Source organism: Vicugna pacos, chromosome 14, assembly GCF_048564905.1.
Source record: "Vicugna pacos chromosome 14, VicPac4, whole genome shotgun sequence".
NCBI classification, from domain to species: domain Eukaryota; kingdom Metazoa; phylum Chordata; class Mammalia; order Artiodactyla; family Camelidae; genus Vicugna; species Vicugna pacos.
Genome location: NC_133000.1, coordinates 73,236,444 through 73,248,701, shown reverse-complemented (window position 1 = coordinate 73,248,701; position 12,258 = coordinate 73,236,444). Strand labels below are relative to the sequence as shown.

The 12,258-nt window shown below is 59.3% G+C and overlaps 1 protein-coding gene across 1 annotated transcript; it reads right to left on the bottom strand.

Moving 5' to 3' along the window:
- Positions 1 to 2,671: 2,671 nt before the first annotated feature.
- Positions 2,672 to 10,991, bottom strand: PROZ (protein Z, vitamin K dependent plasma glycoprotein). Its single transcript, XM_072937391.1, has 8 exons — positions 10,916 to 10,991; positions 7,666 to 7,829; positions 6,472 to 6,496; positions 5,884 to 5,997; positions 4,760 to 4,891; positions 4,456 to 4,523; positions 3,921 to 4,038; positions 2,672 to 3,273 (listed from the first exon to the last, which is right to left on the bottom strand). The coding sequence occupies exons 1-8, from the start codon at positions 10,989 to 10,991 to the stop codon at positions 2,708 to 2,710; spliced, it is 1,263 nt and encodes a 420-aa protein (XP_072793492.1). The 3' UTR covers positions 2,672 to 2,707.
- Between the last annotated feature and the right edge of the window lie 1,267 nt (positions 10,992 to 12,258).

Genomic DNA, 12,258 nt, shown 5'->3' with positions numbered 1-12,258 from the left:
TTTCTTTTTATAAGCTGAACTCGATTTGATTTAAGTTTTCCAGGTACTTTAGCCATTTCTTCGGAGTATGCACATTTCCTCTGTTTATGCAAAACTTATTAAAGAAGAAAAGTTTGTTGTAGCTCATCTTTGCAAAAGTAGGAGCCTGAAGGCTGCTTGTCCCCTTTGTGCAAAGAGGAGCTGCCCTGGGAAGTGGACTCCCTCTCCCGGGACCCGGACACAGCCCAGGACGCTGGGTCTGTCTGTGCATCTCGCATCTCGTGCTCCGGCCGCCAGACAAGCCACCCCAGAACTTGGTGTGAAGCAGGGGCCCTGACCGGGCTTGCTCAGAGTCTGCAGTTCGCTCACGGCTTCTGCTTCACGTGGGTCATTTGCGGGGCTCTCCCGGGGCTGCGTGACCCACCCTGAAGGTGCGGTGTCCCTGGGCGCTGACCCAGCGCTCAGCAGGGTGGCAGGCAGGTTCTGGGTTCTTCTCCAGCGGGACGGGGCCAGGTTCCAGGGCAAGCACCACAGAGAGCCGGTGGGCTGTGTGGGCTGCCTCCCAAGTCTCAGTGTCACTGTCGCCCTTGGCACATCCCGACCGAGGCGTGAGGACAGCAGTTTGGAGTGGGCCCCATGTCTGTAGGTGTCAGGCCAACAGCTGCTTCCCGACCCTCGAGCTGTCCCTCCCCGACCACTTCCCTGAGCAGGAAAGCTGGCCATGGGGCCGGCACAGGATGGCTGCTTGCTAGTGGTCACTCGGGGCTGGGGACGCTTTCCCATTCACTGGGGTGCTGGTCTCACAGCTTCAGACAGGAACCTGGACCCTCCCCCCTCAGCAGGGACTGTGGGCGCCCTTCAGTTGGGGTTGGAGTGGCGTTCTCACTGCAGTGTGAATACCAGAATTTCTGTAAGCATGCCTGTGTTTCTGGGTTTAACTACAGAGAGCACTGAGTTTTCAACATTCTCAGGTACCTTCTTGAATAGTGGACAGTGACACTGAAATTGAGGACTGACCATTAATGACAAGATAAGGCCACGCTCGGCGAAGGCGCAGAGCCTCAGGTGCGTGTGCCCTGAGTCCCGACTGGTCTGCAGGCCCGTGGGCCCAGCGGCCAGCCGGCCTCGCGGACACAGGTGAGTCCTATGGGGGGGGGCGGTTTGCACTGACGCCATGCCAGCAGACCGTCTCTGCCCCAGTGTGAAAGGGCGCTGTTAAAGCCTCATCTAATCTGAGTCCTTTTTCTTGCGTTTTATTTGGATTTGCTTCCTCATGGCTTCCAGCCACTTTGTTGAGTCACATGTGTAAAGTGAGCAGAGATGTTGTTTTTGCCTCACACAGCCCCGTCTCAGCTGGCTTTTCGGGGCTGTGGTGTTCCTGTGGTGGTGCTTGTTTTGTAGAGCCCTGCAGACATGAGTGAGATATCCACCTCTGCCTGTGCTGTCTGCAGTGATTTCCACGTGGAAATCCAGATTCGCAGTGCAGTGAATGCCATAACGACAGTGCAGATAGTTTTGCAGTATTATTTACATAAAATTGCAACGCTCATTTGCTGATTTTAAGTCATAAGTAGCCATTTAAAGCAGTGGCGTGCTGACCACAAGGTGGCTTGAAAGTAATGTAATCAAATTTGGGGCAGACTTTAAAGTCTTCTCTCTTCTGCTGGCCCCTCCGTTAGTCTGTGTCAGGGTCACTTTTATTTTTCTCAAGGTCCTTTTGGAAAAATGGGCCAGCGCATCTGCAGATTGGCCAAAAAAAAAAAAGTTTAATTCTAGGGTTAACATAGTACATCAGAAATGAAAGAGACACTTGGTGTGTTGAAGAATTGTGAGACTTAAGACCAGCGCCTCCGTTTAAAAAAAACCTGATAATAAGCAACTAGGCCCAGGTCCTCCCCAGCTGCCCCTGAAAAAGAATCGTGAGTTAAAAATCTGATTTGTCTTTAAACTCCCTGTTTCCCAGTCATAAGAATGTATGAATCAACTTGAACTTTTTATCCCTTAAAAAAGTCCTCCCTCAACAGCTGTGTCGGGGCCCCCAGGCATGCGCCCCAGCCCCGTCCGAAGAGCACTCAGCCAGGAGGGCCCTTCTGTTCCCCAGGGAAACCGGGAGCACATGCAACCTCCTAACTGAAAAAATAACGTAAAATGTGCATCATTTCCAGCCATTTGCTGTGAGTTGTCATTTTGGTACAAAGTCAGGGACCCCTGGGGTTCTGGTCCTGGGGAAGCCCAGGTGGTGTGGACCCACATGTCTTCCCACACGTGTGGAGGCTGCGGTCTCATGGGGCTGCAGGCTTCCGTGCAGCCCTCAGCATGCAGCCCCTACTTCTGCTCACCTGGCTGCTGCTGCCGACCATGGCTGGAGACGGGCCTGAGGCTCCAGGGGCCTGTGCTGAGGTTCCCCCCCCACCCGGAGGTGGCCCTCCTGCCTTTCCCTGGGCTGCTCGCGGCCTGTGCTGCGGCGCTGGGGCTAGCCTCCCAGCCTGGCGCTTCCGGCCCTTCCAAACTGCGCCGTTTGACCCCCTCCCCACCCTCCCAGTCTCTGGGCAGTGGGTGGGGGTGCAGCTCCCAGGTCCCCGGAGGCGCGGCTCCTGCCTCTGCGCTGACGCATCAGCCAGTTTCAGGAAGCAGCTGTTAGGGGTGACAGATACTTTATTGTGATGTGCCACCCCCTCTGCCTGCTCTGGGGGGCTCTGTTTAGATAAGCAGCCCCGAGGGGAGGCCGTCAGCCGAGGGAGCTATTGTGAAGGTGCGGCTGTCTCGGATTCACGGGGCTCAGCTGCCGTGTGACTCGTCGGAGCCACAGCGAGTACCTGGGGACCTTGGTGACCAGGAGCGGCTGGCCAGGCCCCGCCGGGGGCCCCACGCGCAGCAGCCCCGTCAGGAACCAGGTGCCCCCGCGCCGCCTGCTGACCGCGCTGCCCGCCACCCACAGCGCCGCCCCGGCCGCCGCGCCTCGCTCGCAGCTCGTCCTCGTGGTCACCGTCGCGTTCAGGGTGCGGCCGCACTCCTCGGCGTCCACGGGCTCGACGGGCAGCTGCGCGGGCGCCAGGCCCAGCCCGGGGCCGGGGAGCGTCCAGCCGCTGAGCAGGCCGCGCGCCCGCGGCACCAGCACCTGCTCAGCGAAGTCGGCCTCGGGCGCGCACACCGGGCGCGCGGCGTCGGGGCAGCGGAGGGGCCGCGCCAGTGCCAGCAGGGCCAAGTCGTTGTCCCCCGTCTCCGCGTCGTACCGCTCGTGCACGTGCGTGGCCGCCACCGCCACCGGCGCGTCCTCGGGGGGCCTGCGGAGACCTGCGGGAGGCCGCGCGTTGCGGGCAAAGCTTGTTGGGTCTCTGCCTGAGACTGGGGGCTGGCTGGACAGCCACCCCCGGCCAGGCCCTCCCTCCTCATCGCTGCTCGCTCATCCACAGACAAGCACCGTGGCCCGGCCTGCCCTGCCCTCCAAAACCCGAGCGAGTTCCTCGGGGGAGGCTACAGTGCTGTTGAGGATGAGGTCAGGAGAGCAGGAAGGGGTTGGGGAGCTTCTCCAGGCGACCACACTGGGCTGGTCAGAAGTCGTCTTCTAGGCAGATGTTTTGTTGACTGAGAAATGTGTGGGGATGGACAGTCAAGTATCCGCGGGCCTGAGACCCCTGGGGGCACGTGCTCAGGCACAGCCCAGACCGGGGGCCCGCGGGGCTCCAGTTCAGCGTCCAGTCTCCATCCACTGTGCCCTCCTCCTCGGACTCAGCACTGGGGTCTGTCTGCTTGCTGTGTGCAGACGTCTAGGTGTTTCACGTCTGCTTCTGACTTTCTACATGACCTCACTAGCGTGGGAGCTAAATGCAGTCTGTGTTACATTAGAAACAAAAATTCTAGATTTAAGCTTTTCATTTTATTTCTACATAGGACAGTTTTTCTTTCTAATATGATCTGATAAAACGAATGATGAAACTTACTTGCTCTCACACTGATGTTTCTGTACCGCAGCGAACACCCTGCTGTCGTCAGCACCACGTTTTCCTGTATGATGACACCGCCACAGAAGTCTTTCCCTTCGGAATTTGCTAGTTTCACCTTTAAAAACCAAAACAGACAATAAAGAGCTAGTGACACTCTGCAGGGCGAGGGCAGCACAGTGTAGTGGGCTCTGAAACAGCCCCCCGGTCAGGGCATGCGGCTCCGGGGCCCAGCTCCAGCCAGGCGCTGTGGGGAGAAGCCGCCCCTTCAGGGATGCTTATGTTCTGAGAGAAATGGGGATTCTGAACTCAGAGACAGGCCTGGATGGCTGTAAGTAAATCTGTAGGTTTTCACTTGGTGCAAATAATGACGAGACTGGAGACGTGAATTCAGCATGAGAAAGTGCTCTGCAGAGTGATGTTGAGATTAGTAAACAGTCCACCTAAATCACGACACCCCTTTGACTCTGGTGTTACATTTCTATGTGGCAAAGAAGATGGAAAAGACAAAACGTGTTTCTGAAGTGTCTGTTACCTGCCACGGGAACACCTGAAGCTCCTGCTTGCTTCTCTGCGGCGTGAGGGTCCCGCATGCACAGCTCTCTGCATTGTGACGGCCACACGGAAAGAGAGGTCAGTGCCTCCTGGGGAGATGCCAGCCTCGTCTGGTTGCTGACCCCTCCAGCCTGTTCCTTAAAGCCGATCAGCTGAGATAACTCCGTGTGGACGCAGAGCAGGGGAGGCCCAGGTGGCCTCAACGGGAGACTAGACCCCTGGCCCGCATGGAGGACATGCGTCTAGGACGTGCCCGCAGAGGACGTGGCGCGCAGGGAGCTCACCGTGTGGGAGGCAGGATTTGTGGTCTGGGCCCAGCGTGTGCCCCTCCGCACAGCTGCACGTGTAGGACTCTGGTCCCGGGTGGCAGAAGTGCTGACACCCGTCGGTCCTCGAGGGGTGACACCCATTTTTAGCTGAAAAGGAAAAAAATGGGACCCCAGAACCGTCAACCTGGAAGTAGTCTTTCTTAAACTGCCTTGTGCCCAGGGTGGGGGGTGCCTGGTTTTTCACTCTGAAAGTCCTCCTTCTTGTCAGACTGTGGTCTGCTGCTGCGAGTGTTCCCACCCCCCACCCTGGATCCAAGACCAGCTGGAGAGAAGGCAAGGCAGTGACAGCCTGTCCCTGTCCCCAAGAGCAGCTTGGGCCCGGAGTCTGCACGCCCCGTGTGCTCGCTCTGGCTACAGGAGCTGCTCGCTTTAAGTGGCCTCTTCCCGGCGGGGTACTGTGACCCGCTGCGGGTCCAGCAGGTGGGATGGGGGAGGGGCAGGCGTGGGGTGAAGCTGGAGACCCTCCTTTGGTGTGTGCTGGGCTTGGGGTGCCTACACAGCATTGGGGGGGCCCTAGCAGGCAGCTGGAGTGAAAAACGGCTTCAGAGGAGAAACCCAGGCCAGAAACGGTGTCTGTCCCGGAAAGTTGGCTCTGCGTTGACCAGAGGTATCGGAGGACTGAGTTTACGTCTGCACCTAGTACCTACTGACGGAACTGGCTTTGCCCACCCCCGTGAGTAAACGTTCACAATGTTTAAGAAACGTCAGTCGACCAGGCTGCAGGGAGGGTCTCCACCCACAACCGCGGGAGCTGCGTGCAGTCCCTGCCCCCTGGGGACCCATCCCCCTGCTCAGGGTCAGCCAGGCCCCAGGAGCACCCGCGAGTAGAGGGCAGATGGTCAGGGTGGGGGTGGGACTGGGAGGAAGAGGAGGTGACCCCACAGGGGGTGGGTTGGGGATTAGGGTTAGCGTCTGGGAGCAGTAGGGCCTTTTCCAGAATGTGATTCCCAGTGGAGAACCAGGTTCCCACCTGTGGGCGCTCTCCTGGATGGGGCGGGGGCGGGATGGGAGGGAGGGTGAGGTAGGGGTGGAGTGGGGGTAAGGTGGGGAGGGGATGGGGCAGGCGGGGGCGGGCTCACAGAAGGCGCAGTCACGGCCCTCGTAGCCCGGGGCGCAGGTGCAGGTGTAGCTGCGGATGCTGTCCTGGCAGGACCCATTGTTGAGGCAGGGCTGGGAGATGCACGGGGAGCCACCTGCCGAGAGAGGCGTGAGGACCTCGGGCAGGTACTCCGGCCCCGCTGCCCAGGACACCAGGAGGCTGGAGGGGGCTGCTGCCCGCAGGGGTCCTTGCTGAGCGCCCACATGACCGCAGCTCCTCCTGATGCTGCCCTCGGTCACTGTGGTCCAGCTGCACTCCCTGCAGGGTCACCCGGCATCCCCCATGCCTTGGCTGGACCGTCACTTCCCTCAGCTTCACTAGGTTCTGACCCTTCAGCCCGAGGCCAGAGGGAGCTTCACCTTGACGCCCACAGGACCCCGGGGCCTTCCCCACCTCGTTGTCCCTGGGCAGTGCCAGGCTCTTCCTTTGGGCTGAGGGTCCAGGAGCCCAAGGCTTAACATCTGGAATCCACCGACCTAAAGCTAGCAGGTGTCCTGAGCCAAGGCCTTCCCTGATCTTAATGGAGAAAACAGGACATAATCCTGGAGTCGGCGGAGGAAGCGCTTACCCATGTACGTCTTCCAGAACTCGGCCTGCGGAGTGAAAACATGCAGGTGTTACAAGTGGGCGTGTGTCTCCCTGTGTTTTCCCCCGTGGGTGGGCTTGGAGATCGGAGAAGGCGGGTGCAGCAAAGAACACCGCTCTTTACATCTGCTCATGTCCTCTTTCATAGACATCCCGTGTCCTACTCAGTGTGTGTTTACTGTCACCCCCTTGAGGAAGGAAAAGTCTATGACACGGCGCAAACACCGCGACCTCCCGGGGCCCTTCTGACGCCCACCGCCCCCAGGCCGTCTCCATGTCCCCGTTCTGCAGAGCACATGATGCAGATGTAAACAGTTCACAGGACTTTTTCTTTTTTTATAAGCCAACTCCACGATGATTAAATATTTAAAGGTGGGGGGTTAGTCTGGGGTGCGGGTATCTAATTAGGAGAATCAGGCTTAAAGCCTAGCAAGGAAGCAGACACGTAACTGCCCCCGCCCCCCGCTCGACGTCGCAAGTCCCGGGCCGGGAGCCCTGGTTTCCCTCCGCAGGAGGCCTGATGCTCAGCTCCGCTAAGGACAGTCTGTTTCAGAGGAGTCCTCTTACCCACGAGCACCTAAGAAACCATGACTTTACAGTATTTTTGAGACATGCTAGAGAAATGGGCCAACACTTTGTCCAGAATCAACTTTAAATATCGCTACTTTGACAGGTGGAACTGGTAAGTCTTTACTCAGTATCTCCCTGCTCCGAGATTCTCACACACACGCAGTCCCTCTGTCTCCCGACAAGCCTGCGTCACGGAGAACAGCAAATTCTCCCTAGTGTGGCTTAGCGTGCACACGGAGCCACTTCTAATCCAACTGACAGACTATGGGTGACGTCCTTACCAGGCTGGCCCCCTGGGCCGGGTTGAAACAACTATGTTCGACTGCAAGTACCAAATCCTGTCCGTCTTACCCAGCTGAGGCCTCTGCGCTGGGTCAGTCTGATCAACGCGCTAACTGGCTCAATCTGAAGACGGCGCCCCGCGCCCCCGCTTCCTGGCTGGGGCAGGTTGTTTCCCCTTGTCTGTCTCGGTTCCCTCGTCTGTAAGATTAGGGCCACGTCAACCTCACAGCTAAGTAACTAGGTTAGTTTAGTCTCTGAGAAAGTAATGTTCCCTAAGGCAGCAGCAGTTGAGTAAGGGGAAAGCGAGTTCACGGTGGGTACATACAGTGGGGGCATCGTTTTCAAACACTTCTCTGGCTTCTTCATAGACACAGATTTCTTCATAACACTCTTTTTCTAAATTTCCCTGGAAGAGCTCTTCCAGAAGGTAGGAGCCAGCCCGCTTCCATCTCACCAGAACTTCACTTGCTTTTGAGGCGGGAAGAAACACTGCAGCAAGACAGGAGTGCGGGCGCCTCAGTGTGGGTGGGAGCCCCAGAACCGGGAGCCCCGCTTCCCACAGGTCAGGGTCTGCGCTGCGGTGCCGAGCGGACCCCACGCCCACCGCTCATACTGGGGAGGAGCTCTGCTTCCTGCTCCAGAAGACGTGGGCCCCAGGCTCCTCGCACGCGGCCGCCTGCGGGGGGAAGTCGGGGCAGGACCCCCACTCACGTCCTGCGGGGGGCTTGGGGACACAGCCCTGCTGGGCAGGTGCTTCCCAGCAGTCTGCACTGGGGTGGGGTGGGGGTCTGGGATGGATGTGTGAGGGTCACTTTGGTCTCTGCCACAAAGCAACCTCGCTCAAGTGGAGGGTGGCCAGTTTGGCTACAATCTTGGGTGCAGGGGAGGGAGCAGTGAGCCCACACCAGACGGGCTCAGCCCTCCCCGAGGTGTCTACCACATACCACACGCTCCTCACGCAGGGGCGGGGCCGGCGCGGGACATCTGCAGAAACCAGACAGGCCAGGCCCTGTTTCAGCAAACCACGTCACACACAAGGCACTGAGCTATGATCAGGGCCGCGGACAGGTGAGGAGTCAGGGCACTGCACACCAGGAGGACCAGGTAGGAGCGGGAGGGCTGCAGGGTGCAGAGGGCGTCCCCGCGGAAGGGGAGCTGAGTAGGAGTTCGCTTAGCACAGGATGGGTGGGAGGCGGGGCTGGAGGGGCTGTCCCCTGGGCAGCCCTCTGCCAGGACAAACCCCGCTCTCTAGCCAGGCACTCTGCTGCCCGGGACAGGCTGCCCCAGTCTGGGCTGAGTGCCAGCCACCAAGGCGCAAACAGACGGCCAGGCTGCAGCTCCTGGGAGTCTTCTTGGAAAAGACCACTGGGGTGGCCCTTGGCTGATTCCTTTGCCCTTCCCTCCACCTTGCTGCCTGGGGCACAGAAGTGACAGCTGGAGCTCTGAGTCCCAGTCTGGAATATAAGGATGAGGGCCACATGGGGAGGACTGCACGGTGAGCCTCGTTACAAGGGCTTCGGTCACGGTCACTGGATTTGGGGCCCACCCTGTCTCTTAACTAAAGACCCTATTTCCAAAGGCCGGATCCTGAGGCTCTGGGCGGACATCAAGTCTGGGGCACTACAGGTGGTGTCCCCAGACTTCTCAACTGTGAGGACGATACTTTGCGACTGTGAGTGTCTGTTCTCCAATGGTCTAACTCAACGTGGTTTGTCCTGAAGCAGCGATTAAATTTTAATTGCAAAACAGTGCCTTACAACTCTCATTCCTTCTGCATTTGCTGACTGGCCTTCTCCTGGAAAGGAGGACTGTCTCTTGTCCAAATGCTTTGTGTTGGTTAGTTTATTTAACAGATTTAAAAGTTCAAATCAATGTTTTCCATCTTGGAAAGTTCTGTTTGGTTGTTCCTCACGTCTGAGCCTTTTCACGTCTCTTGTCTTTAGCACGGTTCCTGAAACACGCCGAACCCTTGGGCTCTGTATCTGGGCGTCAAGGTTTCCGTGAGTCTGATTCTATTCTTTCTACTGCAGGTTCATGGTTGTCTTGTTCCCCGTGTGTTTGGGGTTTTTTCTTTTACCATGAATGGCCCGTGGGCTTCTCTGCAGAGGACCCGCATCTCCCCGGAGATGTCAAGGCAGACGTGACGCTAGGCTGTGGGTTTCCAGACCCCTGGGCCAACTGTGGTGACTGATTCTCCGGAGAGGCTTTTCTTTCTCCCTCCAGTGCCAGCATCCGGTTGGGGAGTCCGTCTCATTCCTCTGCACGGTCTGGGCTGGCTGGGGTCCCCTGGATGCCCCACCTCCCCGGGCCGGGGCAGGCTCTGTGCCTGGGACTGCGAGGTCCTGGGTTCCGGGGGGACCAGGTGGAGGGCTGAGGGCTCCGCTTCCCCGCCTTCGTTCTTTGCTGCTGTTGGCCACTCCCCCTGTGCCGGGCAGGTGCACATATTGAAGACAGGATAAAACATCTAGTCTGTTTCCAGTTCCATTGGCAGGTTTCCTGGGTGTCTGGACCACACCCCCGCCAGTCCCCACATTGTTAAGCTGCTGCGGCCGGCCGTTCGCGGTGCAGTTGTGAGCTCTGTGCTGCCAGCAGGGCCCTCTTACGCCACATTTGGAGCTTTGGATTTTATTCCAAAGGTTTGCCAGAAGAGGGATCTGACCCCTCCTGTCTGCTGTGCAGAGATGGATGGGCAGGGGAGGTGGGCCAGCTGGAGGCTTGGCTGTTGGGGGCAGCGCTGTCCGAGAGAAGTGGACACAGGCCCCGGGGTCATGAATGTCCCAGTACATTTGGAACGTGCAAAGAAAGAGGTTATGCTAACTTTTCTAACACGTAACTCGATAGACCTAAAACACTAGCATTTCAACCCACAACTGTTGTTGAAGACTAATCGTCTGACTTTGCATTTGATTTCCGTGCTCAACCTTCACCATCTGGTGTGTTCTCGTCCCGGGGTCAGAGCAGGGGCGCAGTGGCTGTGTGTGCAGCAGGGCTGGGGGGCTTGGGGGCAGCGCAGGTCTGGTACTCCCCATCCACTGACCCCTGGGGAGCTGCAGACAGAGCTGGGGGGGTTTGGGTAGGTCCGAAGGAGGAGGGGGTGAGGGGGTGGAGGAGAACCTCCACTCACAGCGCCCGGTGTCCGGATAAACATGAAACCAAGACACTTGAAAGCTGCGCAGGGCCTACCGCTCCCTCTAAGGAGACACCCGGGCAGCCGACTCGCTGAAGTGGTCGTGGGTGCCCCCTGCTCCCCCGGGAGCCCAGCAGCTGTCACCACAGCCCCAGACAGCCCTTGGTCCTGTAGCTCTGCCGGGGGGGGGAGGCTGGGAGGGGCTGGGCTGCGCTCCCGGCCCCCCAGAAGCCATGTCCTGTGCTGTCCTGAGCCCCTTACCCAGGGCAGGTTCCATCTGGGCGTGGCTATGGGGGCCCCCCCGAGGGCCCCGGTCACTTCCAAGGTACTTGCCCCGGATGGCAGACGCCATGAATGTCAGTCACGCCGGGGCCCCTTGGCTCCTGGAGGAAGCCCCCACACCCCACCCTGTGCTGAGTCAGAAAGGAGGCCCACAGCGGGCGCCTACCTGTGGGCTGGGCGCGATGTGGGGCCAGGAGCGCAAGCAGCAGGAGCAGCAGCAGGACCGGGGTGCGCGTGGCCATCCCGACCTGGCGGTGGTGCAGAGGCCAGAGTCCACCTGCCGACACGGCACCGGGCCAGCCCGGGGGCAGGGAAACCCACCCCCTCCCCCCACTCGGAGATGCTCCCCGTGAGGACACTGAATTTCCTAGATGTTTTTTGGGACAAACTCCAAGTTCTGTCTCTGTTTTCAGTCCTGTACTTTTCTGTTTAAGGAAAGAGGGAAGAAAAGGCAGAGATGAAAAGCCAGAGCAGACCGGGCTGCGGGGCTGGAAGGTGTCTCTGCCAGAGGGAATGCGGGGGAGCTCAGCCGGGGGAACAGGGTGCTGGATGCAGAGAGGCCATCTGCCAGCGCCCCAGGCCCAAGGCTGGGAAGCAAAGCTCAGGTGGGCCCCCGGCGGGCGGCAACTCTGGGCCAGGTGTGGGGGGCAGGGGTCCGCCCTGCGCAGCCAAGCTCCACGTGGGGGATCGGGGTGGGGGGCCTGGAGGGCCTCTGGGAAAAACCACGCTCAGTGCCCCAAAGGGAGACATTGGCCGAACTCTGTCTGAGGGGCCAGCAAACTCACCCCACCCTTGAGAAGCTCCCGGTCCCGCTCACCAGGCAGGTCAGCTCGGGACCACCGGTGGATGCTCTGTCTCCGTCTCTCTCCCTCCTCCCACGCCTCATAAATCCAGGTTCCCTTCTGTTCAGGGGCCTCAGACGAGAACCCCCACAGCACCCTCTCTCACTGCCTCCTGTTGGTTTCCTTCAGAGTCTTGTGTGATGTGTTTTCCCAGCTGTTTTGTTTGTTCTGACTCGGGCACCTCGGAGGTCTGGGCCTACCTCAGCAGATCTGACCGGCCAGCCTCCGTGGTCAGGACTGAGCCCTGTTCTTGGCAGGAGGAAGCCCCGTGTTGCCTGGCATCGTCGATGAGGACACACCCGACTCGACGACACAGTGCCCCCAGGATCTCCCCACAGAGCTACCCTGCTGCGTTTGTAGCTTAAAGTCGTGCTGGGCGATGCTCGGAGATGGTGTGAAGACTGCTTCTCAACGACTCCCTCCCGGGTTCTGCTGGAGAGGTCCCATGGGGGTGGCAGCGAGGGTCCCTTCAGGATGGAAATGGAACCCTCCATTCCCGCTCGGAGGGCTCTGCCCAAGGACTGCACCCCAGCTGGCGGCCAGGTCTCCTGCTGTAGGTGGAGCCTCCAGGGAGCGGGACCCACAGACCCGTGCGCGCAGGGCCCCAGCGCTTGCTGACCCTCACCCCTGCTCTGCTCTCCCTACCCGCCCTCCTCCCGCAGGCACC

Coding starts and splice junctions, on each gene's coding strand:
- PROZ (XM_072937391.1), bottom strand. CDS start 10,991: ATGGCCACGCGCACCCCGGTCCTGCTGCTGCTCCTGCTGCTTGCGCTC. Junction 7,830..10,915: donor ACATCGCGCCCAGCCCACAG/GTAGGCGCCCGC, acceptor GTCTTGCTGCAG/TGTTTCTTCCCGCCTCAAAA. Junction 5,998..6,471: donor GTTCTGGAAGACGTACATGG/GTAAGCGCTTCC, acceptor CTCTCTCGGCAG/GTGGCTCCCCGTGCATCTCC.